This window comes from Pteropus medius, unplaced genomic scaffold (genome assembly GCF_902729225.1).
Source record: "Pteropus medius unplaced genomic scaffold, Ma_sr-lr_union100, whole genome shotgun sequence".
In the NCBI taxonomy this organism is placed as follows: Eukaryota; Metazoa; Chordata; class Mammalia; order Chiroptera; family Pteropodidae; genus Pteropus; species Pteropus medius.
In genome coordinates, this window is record NW_024350324.1 from 1090002 (window position 1) to 1111627 (window position 21626).

Below are 21626 nucleotides of genomic sequence, written 5' to 3' on the forward strand. Positions count from 1 at the left end.
TCAAATTCTGCTTGTCTGTCGCTGGTTTCTAGGAAAGCGATTGATCTTTGCTTGTTAATATACATTTTGCATGTTAGCATACGACATTGTTTTTGTGTTTCGTATCCTTGCCGTAGTTATGCGTTAGTTCCACTTTTTTTGTTGATTCTTCGAGGTGTTTTACATAGTTAGCTGTGTCATCTACAAAGCTGGTTTTACCGTTTTCTTTCTGAGCTGTCGACTTGTTATTTTCTTTTCTTGCCTTATTGCGTGTGCCAGGATTTGCAGTATGGTGGTGAACAGCAGTGGGGAGAGAGGCTGCTGTGCCTGGTTTCTCGTGTGAGTGGGAAGCTTCCCGTTTCTCACTGCGGAGTGTGCCGCTTGCTGTAGGTGTTTTATGGATGTTCTTCCCCAAGTTGATGAGTTCTCCCCTTTAATCTTATTTTGCTAAGAATCGTTACCGTGAAGGGCTGTGAGATTTTGTTAAACGCCTTTTCTGCGTTTAACAAAAGAGCACGTGGGTGTCCCTTTGTGGCCTGTTGACGTGATGGAGTGTGCACGTTGAGCTCCCCAGAGTGAGTCCCTCTGGCTCATGACGTGTGTCCTTACACGTCGCTGGGTTTCCGGTTCGTTCCTATTTTGTTGAGGGCCTTTGCATCTGTGTCTGTGCGGGGTCTCAGTCTGTAGCCTCCCTCTCTTGCATGTCCGGTTCTGGTGCCGGGTGATGCCGGCCTCATGCGGGGTGTGGACGTGCCCCCGTCCCCCGGCTCCTCCCGACCCGGTCCTCCATGCTCAGGGCGCAGGCCCGCTCCCCTTCCCCTTGTCTTGGTGGAATGTCTTCTGGAATGTTCTCCCTTCAGTGAAGGGTGACCTCTCCTGTTCCTCCCACATCTTAAGTTCTCTGGCATTTGTCTTGGAAGCTGACCGGGCAGTGAGTCCGGCTTCCGTTCCCAGGAAGCTGCTTCCCTCCCGGTCGCTGTGTCCACTGGCTGACAGTGCCCAGATGGCCGACCATTTCCTCAGACTTCACGCCTTCCTAAAGCACAGGTTTTTAAGTTCAAGAACTACCTTCTGCTCCGGTGAGCGAGCCCACGCAGCCTCCAGCGCTGTGTGCGGACTGCGGTTGGCAGGGGCCTGTGGGACCTCCGCCTTGGCCCTGGGCGTCCTTTCTCCTTCTTCCTCCTGTCACCACTGGGTGGCAGCACCAGCTCAGTGGGTGTTTGGGGGTCAGTGCCGCGTCTGAACTGGGTGCTGCATCAGCGGGCACATAGGAGGGCTCCCCTCGTGGAAACTACCCTATTCTGTGGGTCTCGTGGGGTTTCGGGTGCTCATTAGCCCTGCGTGGCCCCTGTGGAGTGCTGGGGAGCAGGATTTGGCCGAAAGGACACTGGGTCTCGGCCCTGGCGGGGGTCTGGAACAAGCCGGCCGCCTCACGAGCAGTCCGTGCCGCTGGCGTTCTCGCACCTGTGTCCGGAGCTCATCCTGTCTGACGCAGCAGCCCTGCTCCTGGAGGGGCCGTGAGTCTGCCTGCCCGCCGAGCGCCAGGGCCTTGGGAGCAGCTCTCTGTGGCTTTGGCTAGGCGCCTGGTTGGCAGGCGGAGCCCCGCCTCCTGTTACTCAAGGACCCGGAGAACCGGCCAACAGGAACCTAAAAATAGCCTGGCCCGGCGTGCTTCTCAGGCCCCAGAGCCTGCTTCTTGTGGCTCAGGATCCCCCGTGGCTGCCGCCTCCTATCCTGCTTCTCGCGGGCAGAGACACCACCCAGCCAGGCATGGCCATCTCTGCCCCTGCCGCGTCCCTGCCCTTCCGCCCCGCAGTGCCAGGCCCCTCCGGCCTCCCACGTCTCTGCCCAGTGGAGCCCCGTCTCCTCCTTCGATTTGGCCTTTCCCACGCCTTAAGGGACTCCTCTGCCCAGGAGACACTCCATCCAGCTCCCCGCCCCAGCTGACATCCAGGCCTCTGGAGTCCCCACAGCACCTCGGCTGTCCCCTCGCGGTGGAGCCCTTGGCTGCTGGTCATAGGCCTGGCACACAGCAGGTTTCATGTGTCCAGAGTGTGGTGCCTCGGGCAGCTGTGGCCCCATGGACTTGCCACGTGGGGAGGGTGACCAGAAGCCGTGGACCTGCCTGCGGCCTTCAGGCTAAGTGTCTTGGGATCTCCCCTAACACAGGCTCCACGTTAGGATAGCCTGGTCTGCTGACAGGCCGACCCCCGGGTGCAGAGCCCGCGTGGGCCTGGCCGATGCTGGGATGCTGGCCCTTCCTCTCAGGAAGCCGGCGGGGCCGCGTGCAGTCCAGACGCGCCCTTCACCCTGGGGTGCCGCGGGGGTCCCTGGGGTCAGGCCGTCCTGCCCAGTGGCGTCTGTGGCCTGTGGCTGCCCCAGGCAGGTTGGCAAGACGGCAGCCTGGGGGCCCCTATCAGTGGCCCTTGCCGACCTGCTTTGAGTGGGGCCGGCCTCGGCCTCCCGCAGGAGTGGATGGCCCACGCAGGCCGTGCTCTTTCCTGGATGCGAGAGCACGCATGTCGCATGCAGGTGGGTGGTGGCCCCCAAGAGCTCTGGGTCGGGGACACGCCTGCCCCGCCCGAGTCAGACCCTGGACCTGCCCGTGGGCTCCCCATGGGAAGGGTGATGTGCGTGCTGGGGCTCCCCCATCTGCCCTTTCCCAGAGGCACTGCTCCATGGTGCGAGAGGCAGGAGGAGCAGTCACGGGGTCCTGGGGGGACAGGAAGAGGGACTATGCACATCTTTCTGGCCACTGTCGACACAGCCGCCTTGGCCAGGCCTTGTTCTTGCATGGGCATGGCCTGGAGCTGACGATGGTGCTTGGGCAGGCGGAGGCGGGCTGTGGACGTCTCCAAGCCCCAAATACGAAGTCACCCACATAGGTCCCCAGGACTGCCCATGTGCGGCTTCGCGGAGGGGACCCCAGGACTCAGTAGCAGCGGCCCCCATGGCTATGGTCGCTGTGGACACCGGACAGAGTGAGATGAGCCAAGGGCGGGGGGTGCGCCAGGGGCCCAGGCACAGCTCTCAGAGTCTTCTCCCGGTGGGGTCACCGAGACGCGTTTCGTTCCCCCCAGACAAGACGTTACACACTGTGAGGTGCGGTCCCCAGGGGCCTCACGGAGACCCAGCACCAGGGGTCCCACTGGGGACCAGTCACGTGGGCGCCTCTGCCCGGCTCTTCCAAGGCCCCAGACCCCAGGGGATAGCAGTGCTCAGTGTGACCTGCCTGTTTGCAGAGCATTTAGGGCCGGGGACCTGTTGAGGGGGCCTGTTGACGGGAGTTCCCGGAGCCCCATTCCAGCTGCTGTGGGGGGCCAGCTTTGCCAGCCGGCCTTCTGAGGATGGATTTAGGCCACTGTGGGAGTGTCATCTCACAGTGCCGGCAAGGACCTGGGACTTGAGTCACTTCCCCAAGGCCTGACCACGGGGAGCAACGGCAGATTGAGAAGGCTCCTCAGGTGGCGACAGACGGACCGCTGGGGTATGGGCAGGCCCCCCCAAGCAATTTAGAGCAGGCCGACTCCCCTCATGTCCTGTACCGTCCCATCATCTCACGTCATGGGGCGCCCAGGTGGGTTCCCTGTGTGCAAGGCAGGGGGACACAGAGTTTGCAGCCGCTCCTGCCCCGGGCACTGTGTCCCACAGGACCATCTGCGTCCCACAGGACCATCTCTGCTTGGGATCTTCCCGTTCTGAGAGAGGCACAGTACCCATCAGGCTCCTGGTCATCTCACGGCACCAGTAGGGGTACAGATGAGACCCAGTAGTAGTCACCCCAGCCCTCGACACCCACTCACCCCTTCCTGTCCCTGGGGACGTGCCTTTTCTGCTCACTCACATCAGTGGAGTCACACCGTGTGGCCTGTGTTCGGCGTCTCTCACTGAGCATCGTGCGTTCGAGGTCCATCTACACTATAGCGAGTGTCAGTGCCTCCCCCCTTCTCATGGCCAAGTGACACTCCTCTGTATGGATGGCACGTTGTGTGTGTCCGTCATCTGCATTTGGGTTGTTCCCACATCTGGACTATTGAGAATCCTGCCGCTGTGGGTGTCCAAGGCTGGGTTTTGTGTTGACGCACGTTTTCAGCTCCCTTGGGTGGACACCGACGAGTGATGACAGCCTTTAGAGTGGTGACAGGCTTTCAAAGCTGGATTCCTCAGTGCGCTCAGTGTCTCAGCTCAGGACAGTTAGGCTGGGGAGAGCCATTCCCATGGATGCCCTTTGACCTTGAGACAAAATGACATCAGTCTGCTAAGAAAAATAGCGCCGAGACCAGGTACTGAAGGTGCAGGCGGCCACATCCTTAGGCAAAGCAGGTCAGAGCCACTGCACAGGTGCGTTCCCGTGTCTGAGAAAGAAGCCTCATGTTCACTGTGTGCAGCGGTGGCATGGTGCCCAGTCGGCATGCAGGCATCTTCCTGTCGGCAGCCACGCGGGTCTGTCTAGCCCCCGTCAACCCGCCTCTGAGCAGAACGCCGCTGGCTCTGCTGGCTGTGTGTCCGGGTCGCCCCCTGCTGGCCCTGTGTGGACAAGGCATCGTGGCTTTCCAGCACGTTCTCTGGCGTCCTTGTTGCCCTGTGCCCTAGGCCCCGCCGCACCTGGGTGGCGTGTGCTGACCCGCACAACGCTCTGCAGTCTCACCCTATCCTTTCCTGACTGTCCCCACCCCAGCAGAGCCACCGGTACACGCGCCTCCGTCTTCCTTCCTGTCCTGCGCACTTCAGTGACAGAGTTCATCTCATCCGTTCCTCATTGGGTAGGGGCGCGGGGCCGAGTGAGACGCGTGACAAGCGCTTGTCCCTGTGTTTTCCTTCCAGCTGGAAAGAGGCGACTTCCTCTCGGAGGAGTGGAGAGAGCGGATCGCCAACACGAGGTATGGGGGCCGCAGGACGGTGCTGGGCCTGGTCAGGCGGGCCTCTAGGGCAGTCCTGCTGCTGAGGGCCCGCGTGCTGGGCACCACTGCTTGCCTGTGAGGCAGAGCTGGATGGCGGAGGCAGTCGGGGCTTCCCTTCTGTCCCCCAATTGGGCCCCCTCGTCTCCCACCAAGGGTCACTCAGGATTGTCGCGGGGCAGGTGCTCAGTGGCCAGGCTTGTCAGGAAGGGCCGGCCCTTCCCCGCCCTCACGCCCAGACAGAGGGCCGCCCAGTGGTCTCAGCCCTGAGCTCCGCGCTCACTGTGTCTGCAGCCAGCCGCTCTGCCTGGCGTGTCAGGGGTCTTGCTGTGGTCCCGTCTCTGCGGTCCCCTTGGCTTGAGGACAGTGCAGGAAACCACACGCCCTGCGCCTCCTGGCAGGTCCGCGCACATGTCCTTGGACAGAAGGCCATCGCAGAGCCCTCCCTGCTCCAGCAGGCCCCACCCCAAGGTCCTGACCTGTGATCTCTACGTCCACCAGCTCCCGAAGCTGTGCGTGTGGTCCTTCCCTGTCCTCTGTCCTGTCATCTTCCCTTTGCCGTTCCACTGGCCTGGGGCCGGGCCTCAGGGGCGGGAGGCTGGATTGCCATTCCGGCACCTGGCATCCAGCGCGGCTTGGCTGCAGCTCTGATGGGGCAGGAGGAGAGAAGGTTCGGGCATGAGGGTCTCGTGCCGATCTGCTGGAGCGGCCTGGACCTGGGCAACTGTACGAGGCCACGTCGCACACTTTGTGGCGCTCCCCCTGGGGAGCGGCTGTCCGGCCTCGCTGGGCCGCTCCCGGGCTTTCAATATGGCTTGCTGCCTTGTCCCCCAAAGCCTCCTCCTCTGGACACACTGGGTGAAGTCACCCCATGTCCGCACAGATGATTCTCTGGGCAGGTCGTGGCTAGGTCTCACTGTCTCTCAGAGGTATCCTCTTTCTTGCTCTTCTGTGAGCCTCCTGTCCCCATGGGCCAGGTCCTTCTCGTCTTGAGAGAACCATGCTGACCCCATGGATGCCCTGATCAAGTATTGTCTGGGGCTCTGGCCGCTGTGGTGGCCGAGCTGGATACTCACCGAGTGCTGACCAGTGTCGCCCAGGCCATGGTGTCCCACTGGCTGGGTCCCCAAGAGCCCCCGTGAGAGTGCAGTGCACCTGGCTGGGGACGGCCCCGCGGCGAGGCCTAAAGGCCAGCCTCTGCCAGTGTCCCCCGGTCTCCGCTTCCTGTCGAGGGCGTCCACTCCCACCATCCCCACTGTCTGGGGCGACGCCCGCCTCAGGCAGCTTCCCGGCTTCTGAGTCTCAGGGGCCCGCCAGTCAGCAGTCCCAGGGCCCTTGTGGCACTGCCCGCTCCCGCCTGGGTCGTCTCGAGGCTCTGGCGTCTGCGGCCCCCCGTGTGCTCTCCTGCGGGGCTCGGCCCTGCTGGGCTCTCCGGTCCTCATCGGGCTGTGTCCATGGCCCCCCGGCTGCCCCGCTGTGGTCTCTGCTCGCACGCGGCGGCCCCCGGAGAGCACGCTGCTGTGTTCACCCCTCGGGGTCCTTCCCGCCGCTCTGGCCCTCTCCTCCGCTGCTGTCCCTTCCCAGGCTTGCTGTGAAGCGTTCGGCTTCCTTGAGTTTAAAGCTGTCGGGGTTTAGAACAAGGCGCGTGGGGATGACAGCTTCTCTGTTGCCTGTCACGTACACAAGAGGAAGTGACGGCTGTCTGCTTTTCTGCCATCCACGGCCCAGTGTTCACTGCGGCACAGCTTTAACGTGCAGGCGCTTACAGTGCAGAGCAGGGCCACGCGACTAGATGGACATGTCTGTCCTGCTTGTGGATCTGTCCCGCTTGTGGGTCGGCTGCACGATGTCCCTGGAAGTTAGCCATTCAGAGCCCTGTGAGCAGGCTGGGGCCCGCTGGCAAGGTGATGGGGTGGGTGTGGCACCTCAGCGCTCTGGCTTGGGAGCAGCCCGCCCACCGCCCCAGCAGGCGTCTGCAGACTGAGGCTCCTAGGTCGCCCGCTTGCCCAGTACGAGACAACGTCTGAGCACGAGGCAGGCCGAGCCACCCCCATCGAAAGATCTTTGCTTCTAGTCACAGCCACGTTCAGACACAGCTTGACTCGGTTGTGTTGCCTTCCTGGCTGGGTGTCTGCTCGCTCTTGCTCCGCCGTCCCCGGGTGACAGTTGTTCTCCTGCATTCTAGCCCAGAAATGTCGGAGAGGCAAGTGGGGACCACTGCCCAGCCAGTGCAGGTTGACCTGGGACCACCTTGGCCTGCACACGTCCTCCTTGGCTTTTCCAACAGTCTGCTGGTCACGGGAAACTCTGAGTTGTACAGTAGCAACAAATCGGGGCAGCTGTCCCACTCTGTGGGCCCTGGAGCCGTCCCCAGGCCGGGCGGAGGTGGTGCGGGCAGAGCCCGGGGCCCAGCGGGCTGCAGAGCTGGCCTCGGAGGTGGTAGGCGTCGTATGCACTGGTGCTCTGTGCACGTGTGGAAATGGAACCTTCATTTTACTCAACTGGAACATTGTTTTGCAGTGTTATATTTGTGAATAACTTTGCCTTTGGTCCTGAGGTGGATCACCAGCTGAAGGAGCGATTTGCAAACATGAAGGAAGGTAACGTACTTCCCCTGAACCCCGTCCTGTCACGGCCGCCACACGCCCACTCGGTCTGGCTAGATTTAGGGCTGACCACACATGCTGGACTTGTCTTGAGCTTCCGCATCCGTCCACTTCAGGCCCCATGAAAGGCCTTGGGCAGCAGGCACGCCCTGACTGGTTCTCCGTGTCACCTGGGTGGCCAGGCGCCTCCATCTCAATGTGGAGTGGAGTGACTGTACTCCCAGTGCTCGGTGGCTTGCGAGACTGGGGGTGGGTGGCCAAGTTGGCAAGAAAGACCCAGGCTGTCTGGTTAGACGTGAGCTTCTGGGGACAGCGGATGGCTGCTTGGTTCGAGAATGCCCAGTTCACACTCCAGGGCTGTGGCGTGTCCCTGGAACTCAGGCCTGACTGGTCCCTGTTGACCTGTCAGCCCCCGCCTGGGGCGTCCAGGCCGGGTCTTCCTCGTTTGGAGCCGCCACCGCGTGGCCAGGTCCTGCCCTGCCCAGAGCCCTCCCGGCGGTCCTGGGCCTCTTCTGGCAGTTTCTCCTGACTGCCCAGTCAGCAGTTATGCGTGGTTCCGGGCCACCGTGGGATATAACTTGAGAATGGTCCCTCCATCCATCTTTTTGACGATGCCGTGGGGTGTCCAGGCTCATCATCCTGTTGCCCGTTCCAGACTCACCCTCCGTGATGACTTCGACCTTGACCCTCTCAGTCTCATTTCCTGCAGGCTTGAGTGCCCGGTTATCACATGTGGGCTAGCTTGGGGTCAGGCCTGCCTGCCAAGCCTTCCAGTCACCAGCGACCTGCTGTCCTGCAGTGACGTGCCCTCAGAAGTTCCCTTATGCACCGTTGTCGTGCGGGCATTGTGGCTGGCAGGTTCCTGATGAGAGTGGTCTCAGGCCCCTGGGGTGCGTTTGACCACGTCCCACTCTCTCAGATGTCCCCTGGGTCCCAGCGCCCTGTGTCAGCTCCCGCTCACTGCCTGGCATGGCAGGCTGCCACCTGACCCTGCACCTGGGACTCACCCTCCCCTAATGGGGGTGATGCTCAGAAACAGGCTGGGGACGGGGTGCCCGTCTGAGTGTCGTGGGGCGCGTGCGTGTGCGTGCGTGTGCGCCCCCAGTGGGTTCATCCTCCTGTTCTAGACGTGGCGTTTCTTCCTTTGACTTTTGCACTCGGCTTTTTTTCTCACTGCCGAGAGAGGCGCTGACGGGGGGCCTGGGAGCGTCCTTCGGCGCCCGTGGAGCAGTGTGGTGCTCACGTAGCATCCCAGCACAGGCGTCTGGGCTCCTGTCCTCCGAGGACTAACGTGGGCGTCAGGGGCACGTCTGTGCACGGGTCCTCTCTCGACCCACAGTCAGCCCATGTCCGCCTGGCGGGTGTGGGGCCAGCTGGTGCCCGTCAGACTCGGTGTCGGATAGGGGATGGTGGGGTTGCCGGGGGCGCGTTTCCGTGGGAGAGCAAGCCGTAGGACAGGCTCGAGTGGCCTCCAGCTTTCTGTTGCTGGAGGGAACGGACAGGACCGCGGCCCTCTGCTGTCAGCACGCCACGTGCCGTGGGTCCCTCGCAGCCCGGCCTCCCGGCATTTCCTATCGGTGGCAGGGTACCTCTGCTTCCCCCAGGAACAGCAGTGACCGGTTCTCATGTTTCAGGTGGCAGAATCGTGTCCTCGAAGCCCTTTGCACCTCTGAACTTCAGAATAAACAGTAGAAACTTGAGTGGTAAGAAGTTCTTCTGTGCGTGTGATTTTCAGCGCTGACGTGTTGCAGCTGGGTGTCCCCTGGGCGCTGCCGACATCAGGGCCGGGTCACTCTCTGGGGGACTGTCCTGGGCTCTGTTGGGGGTTGAGCAGCATCCCTGGCCCCCACCCACTCGATGCCAGGGGCACCCCCAGTGTGACAACCACAGATATCCCCAGACAGCACCCAGTATCCCTGGGGACAGATACACCTGAGTTGAGACCCCAGGTTTGACGGGAAGTTGAGGACTTGGGGGGTGCTTGGCGTTCTCACCCAGTCGGCCTGATGGGTGAATGTGGCTGTGTGTGGTGGGCTCCATTCCAGGCGGAACCTGACCCCTGGCCTCGTGGGGAAGGGCCACAGTGCTCTGTGGCACTCGGCCTTGGGTCACAGTTTCTCGTGTGAGGGGTGTTCTAGCAGCCACGTGCTTTCTGAGGGCTCCTGAGCGCCCATCAGGCAGCTCACCGCCACTCTGCCTGGACAAGCGCCTGGGTTAGCGGGGGCCGTCTTGTATGCGTGCGCCCCGTGACCTGCAGCGTGCGGACGTCCAGGCAGCACTGTGCTGGCGGGCAAGGTGACCCCGTGCAACGCAGGCACCCAGCCCTGACTGCTCCCCTTGCAGACATCGGCACCATCATGCGCGTTGTGGAGCTCTCTCCTCTGAAGGGCTCGGTGTCATGGACGGGGAAGCCGGTGTCCTACTACCTGCATACCATCGACCGCACTATAGTGAGTGTCTCCCCATGTCCCACTGCGCGCACCATCGACCCCGCCGTAGTGACGTCCCTCGTGTCCTACTATGCGCACCATTGACCCCACTGTAGTGAGTGTCCCACCCCCGCCCTCCAACGCAACAGCGCTGTCCCACAGCAGGAGTGGCTGGGGGGCCCTATGTCCGCCTTTTCTGCTCCTGGTCTTTATGAGGGCGGATGTTGTCTGAGTGATGTGACAATGACAGACTCAGCCTCAGTGTCATAGGTCTCTAGTGTGCGTGTAGCCCCTGAGCCAGCCCGGCTCTGTCCCAGGCACACCCCATGTGAGAGGCCCTGTGGGGTGCACGGCCTCCGAGGGCGGGCCTGCGGCCGGCCTGAGTGGTATCTGGGTGGAGGCGCATCCCTTTCAGGAGGCCTGGTCGCGGCCCCGGCCGGGCTTGCCACCGCTCTCGCCTGCTCAAGGTTTGGGACAGACTTCTCATGAGGTGTTTTTTTTCTTTTCTCTTTTTAGCTTGAAAACTATTTTTCTAGTCTGAAAAATCCAAAACTCAGGGTAAGTGTGTGATTTGTGTTTTCACTGAATGTGACTCACGGGGGCGCCGCTCGGTGGAGCTCTGGGTGGCGGGTGGCAGCGCCAGTTTGAGGGACGGGGTCTGGGCCCTGCCTCACCGCCTGTGAACAGCCTTCGGGAGCTGGGCTGTGTGTTTGCAGCCTTGGAGCGACGTCAGGTAAGTCGGAGCGTCGTGCTAAGTACAGGACAAGGGAGCCACTCGGTGCCCGCAGCCCCCATGTCCGAGACCGAGCCCCCAGGGGCTGTGGTGCCAGAGCTGCTGGTCCTCTTCAGGTGTGGCAGCCTCATCTAGGCAGGTGCCCTGGCTTGAGGGGTGCCGGCCTAGGTTCTGATGTGCTCTGCTGATGGTCCCAGGGTCCCCACAGTGCCCAGTCCTGGAAACCACCTTCCCCAGATATCAGAGGACGTCTGTCTAAATGTTTGTCTTTTTGGAGATGCAAATGAGCATCTGAGCAGAAAGAAGCTCGCGTGCCTGGGGTAGCGTGTTCGTGTGCTGTACTTGGGGTAGCGGATGGTCACGTGGTCCTGGCCGCACCTGAGCACAGAGAATAGGCTGAGCTGCTGTCGCCCCACGGCCTTGCGGCAGCCCTCAGAGCGTGTGCTCCAGGCGCGAGTGGAACTCGCTGTGGCTGCCCCATTCCCCTGGGGGTCTTTCAGGCGGCTGCTTCACCGCTGCCCGGGGCCTTCAGGCTTTGATTCTTTCTCTCCCCATGCGTCACCGTTCAGAAGGCTGCCGGGTTTCCGACCGGAGATTTGTCGGGGGGGGCCTGCTCGCATGCAGTGTACACACACCCACTGCTCAGGGGCAGCTCACGGGCTTCTCCATGCCTCAGTTTCTTAGCCTGTACAGGGGGCAGAGGAGTTGACGTGAACAGGGTGGGAGGGGCCCCAACAATGCCGGCCTTCAGAGGACGCGCTGGCACTGGGGGACACGTCCCACACTTGCTTTCCAGGAGGAACAAGAGGCAGCTCGGCGCCGGCAGCAACGAGAAAACAAGAGCAACACGACCACGCCCACGAAAGTGCCTGAGAGCAAGGTGGCCGTGACTGCGGACACCCCCGTGGTGAGTGCCCACACCCTGGCCCTGCACAGCCGCCGGCGGGCATGGTCCCTGGTCGCCTGCTCACGCCACAGAGGGAGGCGGTGCTGGGCAGCGCATGTGTCGGGCAGCCCTGACTGCCAGGCTGGAGGTCAAAAGGAGGGGCCCCTGGGGTGTGGGGTCTCCTGGGGTGTCGGGCTTGTTAATAACAGTGGTTTTGCTCCCTGGACACCCCGTCCGCTAGGATTCTGGTGCTGAGGAAGAAAAAACAGGGACGGCTACCATCAAGAAGCCGTCTCCCTCCAAGGCACGGAAAAAGAAGCTGAACAAGAAGGGGCGGAAGCTGGCTGGCCGGAAGCGCGGGCGCCCCAAGAAGATGAGCACTGCGAACCCCGAGCGTAAGCCCAGGAAGAGCCCAACTGCACTGGACCTGCTGCACGCCCAGACCGTGTCCCAGGCCGCGGCCTCGCCGCAGGGTGAGGGACGCCTCCCGCCAGGCCCTGAGTCGTTCCCTGGGCCATGGCCTTCCTAGAGTCCCTGTCCGGGGCTCGCCAGGGCCTCGCTCCGCCCCCACAGTGCCCTGGGCTCCAATGACGCCAGCAGCCTGGCAGAAATGATATTGCTCGCGGGACTTTTAGGTCACGAGGGCGTTCACTTCGGCTTTTAGAACTGTCGAGCCGCGGTGTCTGGTCGTGCTGGGGCCCAGGAGCTGCGTTGAGTCTCACCTTTGAAAGCGGGGAGAAGTTGCACAGAGCAGGCGGGGTGCTCTGGGGGCGCGGTCAGTCCTTGATGTATGCATTGACACGGGACTGCCGCTGCCTCCTGCAGATGCGTACAAGTCACCTCACAGCCCATTTCATCAGCTACCTCCCAGCGTGCAGCGGCACCCTCCCGACCAGCTGCTGTTGGCACCCACCCCCCCTGCACTGCAGAAGCTGCTAGGTGAGCAGGCGTGGGGCGCGCGCGGCTCCACAGCTCCACGGCAGGTCCGACGTGGTGGCTGGGATGGGGGTGAGGTTTTGGCAAGCCCCCGTGATACCCACATTGCCAGCCGACCACACTGGCGTCTCGAGGGCACAGGGTCAGTCCTGCCACATGGATTGATGTGGGCCCAGGCAGTTGTCGGAGGTCGAGGTTCTGTGCACCAGGGAACACTGGGCAGTGTCTGAGGACATCAGCGGTCTTCATAGTGGGGTGCTTCTACATCGTGTGGGGGGCAGGGAGGCTGCTCAGGCCCCTGCAGTGCCCTGGACAGCCTATGGAGGTGACCTGCCCAGGGTCCTCAGTGTGGGGCAGAGTCAGTCTGAGATGGCCAGGCCACAGGGGAGCAAGGGTCTTGTGAGAGCTGAGCACCTGCCACCTTGCGGGACTCAAGTGGGTACTGTGCATTTTCTTAAAGCTGTCGCTTTCCTGCAGCCCAGCATCAACAGTGTGTGTTTACTGGGAAAAACTGGCAGATCGGGTCACAGAAACCTCTTGGGGGGGAAGGAACATGGGTGGCAGTGGCAGGAACTGCAACGGGTTCACAGGAGCATCTTGGCATTGAGGGGCTCCGGGGGGACACCAAGACAGCATTGGGAGTGAAAGTGCCACACAGTGACAGGCAGTTTCAGCAGCATCCGATGATGGGGCCGGGGGAGCTCCCAGGGAAATTCGAGCTACACCCGTCTTCCAGCTGCGGCCCGTGGCATCGGCACTGAGACCTTGCCCCCCATCTTCCTCAGAGTCCTTCAGGATTCAGTATCTGCAGTTCCTGGCATACACGAAGACCCCCCAGTACAAGGCCGGCCTGCAGCAGCTGCTGGACCAGGAGAAGGTGAGAGGCAGCCAATTCCGTGTGCCCACCTGCAGCATACCCCGCTCCTGTCCCAGAGGGCCCGCCCACATGTTTAGGGACAGCTGCCGCCAGAACCAGTAGGTCTTGGAGTTTGGGTGCGCCCAGCCACACCCTCATCTGCGGCTTTTCCAAAGGTGGGAAGCATAAGGCTCTGATGCTCTAAGTTAGAGAGGCCGGTGCTGCCCTCTGATGGCAGCCTCTGAGAGCCGGCCAGTCTGCAGTTGCCACGTCTGAGTGCGGGGATATGTGGCTCCCCTCCTCGTGGTGGGGCCGCGCTCTTCATCAGTGACATAGGCTGAGACTCTCAGAGGGAGGGCCTGGGCAGGGACGGTCTCCACTTACCAGCTCTTCTTCCCCTACAGGAGAAGAATGCCCGCTTGCTGGGTGCCGCCCAGCAGCTGTTCGGCCACTGCCAGGCCCAGAAGGAAGAGATCAAGAGGCTGTTCCAGCAGAAGCTGGACGAGGTAGGGCTGCCCGAGGCCGAAGCAACCGCGTGCAGGCTGGGGGTGGGCGGGGCTGGGGTACAGCCGAGGCCACCCAGATCCAAGTAAACCGTTTTCTTTTCGGGGGCCTAGAAGCTGGGCCCTGGAGCCACTCCTGGCTCCCCTCTCTGGAGGCCCGTAGCTGCCTCCGTCCTGTCTGTGCCCGACATGGCGCTGGTGGCCATGTCTGGCTGGCAGTGAGCCCCTCTTGGCGTCATGTGTCTACAGCTGGGAGTGAAGGCTCTGACCTACGACGACCTGATCCAGGCTCAGAAGGAGATCTCCGCCCACAATCAGCAGCTGCGGGAGCAGACGGAGCAGCTGGAGACGGACAACCGGGCGCTGAGGGGCCAGAGCCTGCAGCTGGTACGCACGGGCGGTGCCTCCAGCGCATCCCACGGCCAGCGGGCGCCGTGGGCCCCAGACTGAGGGAGAGCCAGGTGTCCATTGGTTGACAGGCTGGAAAGCTAGCGTCCTGGGACAGAGAGATGACCCAAGGGTGGCTGCAAGGCCCAGTGCATCCTCCCGAGCACAAGTTTCCCTATAGTGCGTGTAGGGCGGTCCTGGCTCCCCGCTCTGTCCTGTTCTCAGAGAGCTCCCGTCGTCCTTCGCTCTCAGAGTGGTGAGCACAAGCAGGGCCTGGGGCCTGCAGGTGGCTCCTTGGGTTTCTGTCCGGGCGTCGCAAACACTGACGATTTCACTAGACGGGCTTTTTGAGGGGCCCGGATTTTTCTGGCCCTTCGTCCCCTGATGCTGGGCTCCTTAACGAGTCCCCAGGGCCAGGGTGCGGGCCCGTGTGACCTCTCTCCCGGGATTCCCCGGGCACCCATCACTGGATGTGCAGGGATCTCCTAACGGGCTGTCCTCCTCCATCCAGTGGGACCCTCACCGTGCTCCTGTGGGCATGTCCTACAGGAACCTTGGTCTTCTCGGGCCACCTCCACAATCTGGCCCTCCAGAAGCGGGAGGGAGAGAGGGACCGGCTCTTGGGGATACCTGCCCAGCGGCCCACCTAGCCTCCTCCCAGAGCCCAGTGTCAGGGGCTGCGGGGGTGGGAGAGGAAGGAGACCCCCTGCCAGGCAGCCTGGCTGTCTCATCCTCCCCACAGCCACCCACATGCTGAGGCTCACGGCTTTGCTTGCCCGTCCCCATAGCTGAAGGCTCGCTGTGAGGAGCTGAGGCTGGACTGGCCCACGCTGTCCCTGGAGAAGCTGCTGAAGGAGAAGCAGGCCCTGAAGAGCCAGATCTCAGAGAAGCAGAGGCGCTGCCTGGAGCTGCAGGTATGGGCTGGGCCGGGCTGGGTGGGGGCATTGGCGTTCGGGCTTCGACCCTGTTGTCAGAACATGGTCCGCGCCATCAGCAGACCCACTGAAGCCACCCTTCCCCTGAGGACAGTGCCAGTTCCGGGTGTCACAGCAGCCCGCTTCCTGTGCAGTAGTCAGCCCTGGAGGGGGCGCAGAGCAGGGCGAGTGGGGATGAGTGGGGATGGGGCACCCAGGGCATGGCGCAGCCGCAGGGTGCGGAGCGCCCCCTGGTGGCGCGTCTGACACCGGCACAGAGAGGCCTGTACTTTCCTGACAGCAGCTCCTTCACCGAGGGTGGCTAGAGAAGGTGGGAGGCCAGGGCGTGTAGTCCAAGGCCGAGTTCTGAGGAGGGGACTTTGAAGTGGCAGGAAAGGAAAGAGGCACATGAGGCATAGCACCAGCAGTGGCGACAGCTCCAGGAGCACAGGCTGCAGCCTGCCCGGTGCCTCCCCACCCTGCTCCAGGGCACGCAGAGCTGCCACGTTGCCCACCTCGGGGTCCTTCCCAGTAGGTCTTTAACGGTAACACTGCAGTGAGTTTGTTTGCAGACCCGTGAGCTGTGAGGGCCTAGTGATGTGTGACCCAGGTGTCTCACACCCACTGAGCCAGCAGTCATGTCACAGACAGAGCTTTGCTGCTGTCACCAAAGCTCAGCCACGTTTCCACGCATGCGCCTACAAGAGCAGTCTCCACCAGGGACCGTATTTGGGTTTTAGCTCTAGTATAACAGAGAAACGGTGCGTGTTCTCGTGTGGAGAACACCCAGAGCGCGTGAGCCGAAAGGAAACAACGCCCACGTCCTGGTTCCTGGACGGAAATGCCGTTTCAGGGTTTTTCCCGTTTTACACTCGCGGAAACTCTGCATCCTCTGCCCCTTGCTTCCCGGGAGGCACTGTTTAGTGTCAGCGGATGTGCATCTGCAGAGCTGCCTGGACACGCATGCTGTCTGCCCGCTGCCCAGAGCACCCCGACCGGGTGTGGGCGGTTGGCTGCCCCGGCCTCCCGGTCACACGCAGCCGGTCTGCGTCTCTGCGGCCGCTGTGGTTGGGGGTGCTCCCTGCTCTCCTGGGCTGGTCCCCTCTGCTGGGCTGCTGGGCTGCTGGGCTGCTGGGCCGGGGCCCATGGCGGGTGTGTGCGGGCCTGACACCCTCTGTCTTCCAGATCAGCATCGTGGAGCTGGAGAAGAGCCAGCGGCAGCAGGAGCTCCTGCAGCTCAAGTCCTGCGTGCCGCCTGACGAGGCCGTGGCCATGCACCTGCGTGGGAAGGGTGGCCTGGGCCGAGAGCTGGAGGTGGAGCCCAGTCGGCTGCACCTGGAGCTGGACTGCTCCAAGTTTTCACTACCCCCGTTCAGCAGCCTGAGCCCCGAGCTCTCCGTGAACGGCCATGCAGCCGCCTACGAGCTGTGCGGCACACTGAGCCGGCCACCATCCAAGCAGAACACGCCCCAGGACCTGGCCTCCGTGCTGGACCAGGAAGTCGTGCCCTGCACCCCCAGCCACGGCAGCCGGCCCCGGCTCGACAAGCTGTCGGGCCTGGCCTCACCTGACTACACTCGGCTCTCACCAGCCAAGCTCGTGCTGAGGCGGCACCTGAGCCAGGACCACGCCGCCGGCAGCAAGGCGGCCACCAGTGAGCTGCACCCACGGTGAGTGCACAGGCCGGTGGGCCTGCCCACAGGGCCCTTCGCCGTCGTGGAGTCTGGGGAGCGGGTGCACCTCCGCGTAGAAGGTATTCAGGGGGCTGCTGGCCCAGGCCACCAGCTCTGAATGCAAAGCCATGGCCGTGGGGGCGCCCCAGAGAGTGACCAAGGGACGCCTCTCGTTCCAGAGCTGAGCACGTCAAGGAGAACGGCCTTCCATACCACAGTCCAGGCCTGGCTAACGGCATCAAGCTGAGCCCTCAGGAGCCACGGCCCTCGTCCCCCGTGGCCTTGCAGATGACCGGAGAGAAGGGCAGCGAGAAGGTGTGGGCAGCTGCCGGGAGAAGCCCGTGGGGCAGGGCCGGGCCTCCTCGCCTGCACCCGGGCTGAGCACTCAGCCGTCACTCAGCGGCCACCTGGGGCGGGTCTGCTGGGAGAGGGTGTCCAGGGGAGGCTGGTGGAGGGCTCGGGGCTCCTCAGGTCCCCACCCACCGTCGCCTGGCTTTGTAGCATGGCCCAGTTAGGCAGGCATTGCCTGTGTGGACGGTAGGGGAGGACGGCTCTGTCTGCGTGTGGCAGCAGGTCTGGGCAACGGCAAGTCAGAGCACGAGGACGAGCGGTCGGGGGGGTTCCGGGGGTGAGGTTTCCGTCCACTGCAGTGGGCCCTCGTCCGTGGCTGGATGGTCGCTGTGCCCTTTGGGTGGTGCTCGCGGCTGGGCGTGCGCGGGTAGCAGGAACAGGTGAGTCCGCTCTGTCCGCAGGGTCTGAAGGAACGCGGCCACGCCAGCAGCGGGGAGGCCATCACCAGCCTACCCGTCAGCATCCCGCTCAGCACTGTGCAGCCCAGCAAGCTGCCCGTCAGCATCCCTCTGGCCAGCGTGGTGCTGCCCAGCCGCGCCGAGAAGGTGGTGAGTGGGCGCCTTGGGGGCCAGGCCCAGCTCCGGGACACTGCTGGTCCCAGAGCGCCGATGCAGGCAGAAGGGCCTTCCGTCTGGGTGTGCCCCTTTTTGTTAAGCTGCGTGCTGTTGAATTGTGAATACGTCACGGTGCCCAAAAAAGTAGAAGCTCCAAAACGCAGATTTAATCTCAGAAACGCCCTGCTTCTCTGTCGGATCTTTGTCAGTGGCGGTGTTGCCGTTGGGAAGGGGGTTGAGCTGCTGGGTTTGGCAGAAGCCGGAAGCCCTGTCCCCTTCCTGCAGCCCACACGTGCCTCCTCCCGCCTCACGCGTGTGGACTCACAGGAACTGACACTCGTGCGATGGAGCTTCTCTGTTGAGATGTGATTTGCACATGAGCTGTCATCTAAAGCATGCAGTCGGTGGCGTTCAGCACGTTCATGGGGTCATGCACCCTCCCCGTCCAGTTCAGAGCCTTCCATCACCCCAAAAGGAAGCCCTGTCACTCCCCACCCCCTCCCCAGCCCCTAACACCCGCTCACTCTCTTCCTGTCCCCATGGACATCCCTGTTCTGGACACGTCACGTCAGTGGAGTCACACCGTGTGGCTTTGTGTTTAGCATCTCACTGAGTGTTGTGTGTGTCCCGGGTCCGTCCACGTCGTGGTGCGTGTCAGCACTTCCCCACTTTCATGGTCAAGTGACACTGCCCCTTGTGGGTGGACACGGAGTGTGTATGTTATGTGTCAGTGAACGTTTCTTGTCCCCACACTTCGGCTGCTGTGAACATGTATAAAGGTGGGGTGTGGACGGAGTTCTCACCACATTCCACATAGGAGTCATGACTGCAGACCCCCCGCTCTCCCTGTCGCCTTAATCCCCAGTCTGTGCCCATTAGCCAGAGCCAGCCTTTAGGACCCAGGTCCGACATCTGTCCCTCCCCACACCCTGAGCAAGTCACTTGGGTTTCTGCTGCTCACTCTTGTGCACCCTCCATTCCCCGGGCCCTCGGCACACCCTGTGGCCTGTGACCCTGCACTCACCCGCCAGCCCCCGCTCGGCTGACGGCGCCCCCTCTCCCCGCAGAGAAGCACCCCCAGCCCTGTGCCGCAGGCCCGGGAGTCCTCGTCCACCCTGGAGAAGCAAGTGGGCGCTCATGCCCACGGCGCGGGGAGCAAAGGCCTCACCCTGGCCCCCACAGGTGAGGGCACCCCTCCCACTCCCACGGGGCTGGGCTTGGCACAAGGTCTGAGCAGACCGGGGGTCTCAGCCAGGCCCCCAGACATCCAGGCTGGGCTCAGAGCCTGGCTCCTCTGGCCGTGGGGTCCGTGCTGAGTCAGGGTCACCATCCCTGCCGACAGCAGCAGCACGGTGAGCCACAGGGCGTCCAGCCCTCAGCACGTTGCGGGAACCTCTGGCTGGCATCCTGACGTGGGTGTGCTCGGCCTGGTTTACCCCAGCCTGGGCGGCATGCTGGCCACATCCTCGTCAAACCACTTTGGCTCCTAGGCCGCTCACCTTCTCCCTGGGTCTTAGTCTCCTTTGCAGAGCCGAATCTTGGTGCGCTTGTGTGTTGACACAGGGTCGGGGGACACCGTGGCTGTGCAGCTTAGTGGGTCTCTATCACAGCTACTCAGCTCTGGTGTGACAGCTCGTGGGCAGGTGGCGGGCCTGTGCCAGAAACACTGTGCGCCACCCATGGGCCAGGCTGCAGCTTGCCGACCTATGTGAGCACGTGGCTAGTTTGGAAATTATTTTTCCAGGCATGAAGCATCAATGCAGAGGCCAGTGCTGAGCCCAGGCCCTTCTGGTCCCCTGGCACTCTCCTGCGCCAGTGCTGGGAGAGGGCTTGGCAGCTGACAGTGTGACACGTTCTGGGCAAGACCCAAGTCCTGTGTCACTCAATGCCACCAGCTATCTGACGCTGTAGAGAAAGCTCTGAGAGAGGGTGTGCAGAGTTGTGGACAGGCCACAGGCCTCACGTGGCGGGAGGGAGCTTACGCCTGCCCACAGGTGCCTGCCTGGTCCCTCGGGGCCATTTCTGGTGGCAGCCATGACATGGGGACTGAGCGTCCTGACCAGCTCCACCTGGGGCAGTGCCGTCCTAGCCAGCCTGGGCGTCCTCCCCTGGGACAGGCTCCCCTGAAAAACTGTGTCCTTCCCAACAGGCTTTTCCTACGCCGGCTCAGTGGCTATCACTGGGGCCCTGACAGGCAGCCCGGCTCCGCTCGCTCCTGGGGCCGAGCCCCCTGCCTTTGACGAGTCCTCCAGCTCGGGGAGCCTCTTCGCACCCATGGGCTCCCGCAGCTCGACACCGCAACACCCCCCACTGCTGGCCCAGCCCCGGAACTCCGGCCCAGCCTCGCCTGCCCACCAGCTCTGTGCCAGCCCCCGGCTCGGCGCCACCCAGGGCCCGCTCCCCGACGCCAGCAAAGGGGACCTGCCCTCCGAGGCCGGCTTCTCGGATCCAGAGAGCGAGGCTAAAAGGAGGGCTGTCTTCACCGTGTCGGCCAGCGCCGGCAGCGCCAAGCAGTCACCTTCCAGCAAGCACAGCCCTTTGCCCGCAGGCACCCAGAACCACGGGCAGGACAGCCGCAAGCGGGGCAGGAGGAAGCGGGCGTCAGCGGGCACGCCCAGCCTGAGTACGGGCGTGTCCCCCAAGCGCCGGGCCCTGCCGTCCGTTGCCGGCCTCTTCACGCAGTCTTCAGGGTCCCCCCTCAACCTCAACTCCATGGTGAGGCCCGGAGGGAACACTGGGCAGGAAGTGGGGCCTCGCCCAGCACAGACCGATGGGGGCCTGGGCACTGCGCCTCTTGTTCCCAGGCCCGCCGTGCAGGAAGGGGCAGCACCGGGTGCTCCGCCACCTACGAGGCCACACCGGGAGGACCGAGCGCAGCCCTCGGGGTCAGTGTACTAGAGCTGCTGACGGGGTCGTGCGTGTCTGTGTCACCCTGCAGGTCAACAACATTAACCAGCCCTTGGAAATCACGGCCATCTCGTCCCCCGAGAGCTCCCTGAAGAGCTCCCCCATCCCTTACCAGGACAATGACCAGCCGCCCGTGCTCAAGAAGGAGAAGCCCCTGAGCCAGACCAACGGGGCCCACTACTCCCCTCTGACTTCAGACGAAGAGCCAGGCTCTGAGGATGAGCCGGGCAGCGCCAGGTGCGGAAGGGGTGGGCACCGTCAGGGCTCAAAGGACAGGCCCCCGCGGTCAGGCGTGACCTCTGGGGACAGGCCGCTTGCACGTGCCCTGAGCTGGTGGGCGCAGGTCTCTAATGGCCAGCTACTCCCTCTCCGAGTGACTCCTCCGGGAGCCCCAGTGAGCGGGACCACACAAGACGTGTCCTTGTGTCTCAGGCTCATGCCACTGAGCACAGCGTTCTCCAGGTGCATCCACGTTTTAGCAGGTGTCAGGACATTCTTCCTCTTTAGGGCTGAATGATACTCTGTCGTGTGGATGCATCACGTGGTGTTCATCCATCATCCATCTGTGGACGCTTGGGTTGCTTCCAGTTACTGCAGCTGTGTATCGTGCTGTTCTGAACACTCACGTGATGTGTTCGTTTGTCCTCATTAACCTCACACCGAGTAGTGGGACTGCTGGGTCCCGTGTTAATTTTGTTTAATTGTTTGAGCAGCGTGGTCCTGTTTCCCACAGCGGCCACCCCGTTGTGGGTTCCCACCAGCCACACGCCCTTGCTGGCACCTGTTCTCCTCTGGGTTTGTTTTCTAACGTGACATCTGTTCTTGGGGGTGTGCAGAGCTTTCATCTCCCTGAGGAGTGATGCTGTTGAGCATCATCTCAGGTGTCACCTGTGGAGCCACGTCTGTTCGGGTCCTTTTTTGTTATTTATTTACGAGTAACTTGTGTGTTCGAGACACATGGTGTGCGAGTGTCCCCTCTTACTCCCTGGGTCGTCTCTTTACTTTCTTGCCGGT

The 21626-nt window shown here is 62.8% G+C and overlaps 1 protein-coding gene across 8 annotated transcripts in view; it reads left to right on the top strand.

Moving 5' to 3' along the window:
* DOT1L (DOT1 like histone lysine methyltransferase) overlaps nt 1–21626 on the top strand; it is a 46739-nt gene that overhangs the window by 17531 nt on the left and 7582 nt on the right. For 3 of the 8 annotated variants that reach the window (XM_039839137.1, XM_039839142.1, XM_039839143.1), the window contains 18 exons: nt 4804–4859; nt 7398–7477; nt 9088–9186; nt 9827–9933; nt 10429–10470; nt 11442–11552; nt 11773–12004; nt 12357–12470; nt 13253–13344; nt 13728–13829; nt 14076–14213; nt 15002–15127; nt 16313–16797; nt 16980–17115; nt 17553–17699; nt 18773–18887; nt 19852–20420; nt 20644–20849. In XM_039839137.1, the coding sequence (XP_039695071.1) occupies nt 4804–4859; nt 7398–7477; nt 9088–9186; nt 9827–9933; nt 10429–10470; nt 11442–11552; nt 11773–12004; nt 12357–12470; nt 13253–13344; nt 13728–13829; nt 14076–14213; nt 15002–15127; nt 16313–16797; nt 16980–17115; nt 17553–17699; nt 18773–18887; nt 19852–20420; nt 20644–20849 (2957 nt within the window). The other 5 variants (XM_039839138.1, XM_039839141.1, XM_039839139.1 and 2 more) reach the window with 5 other exon arrangements.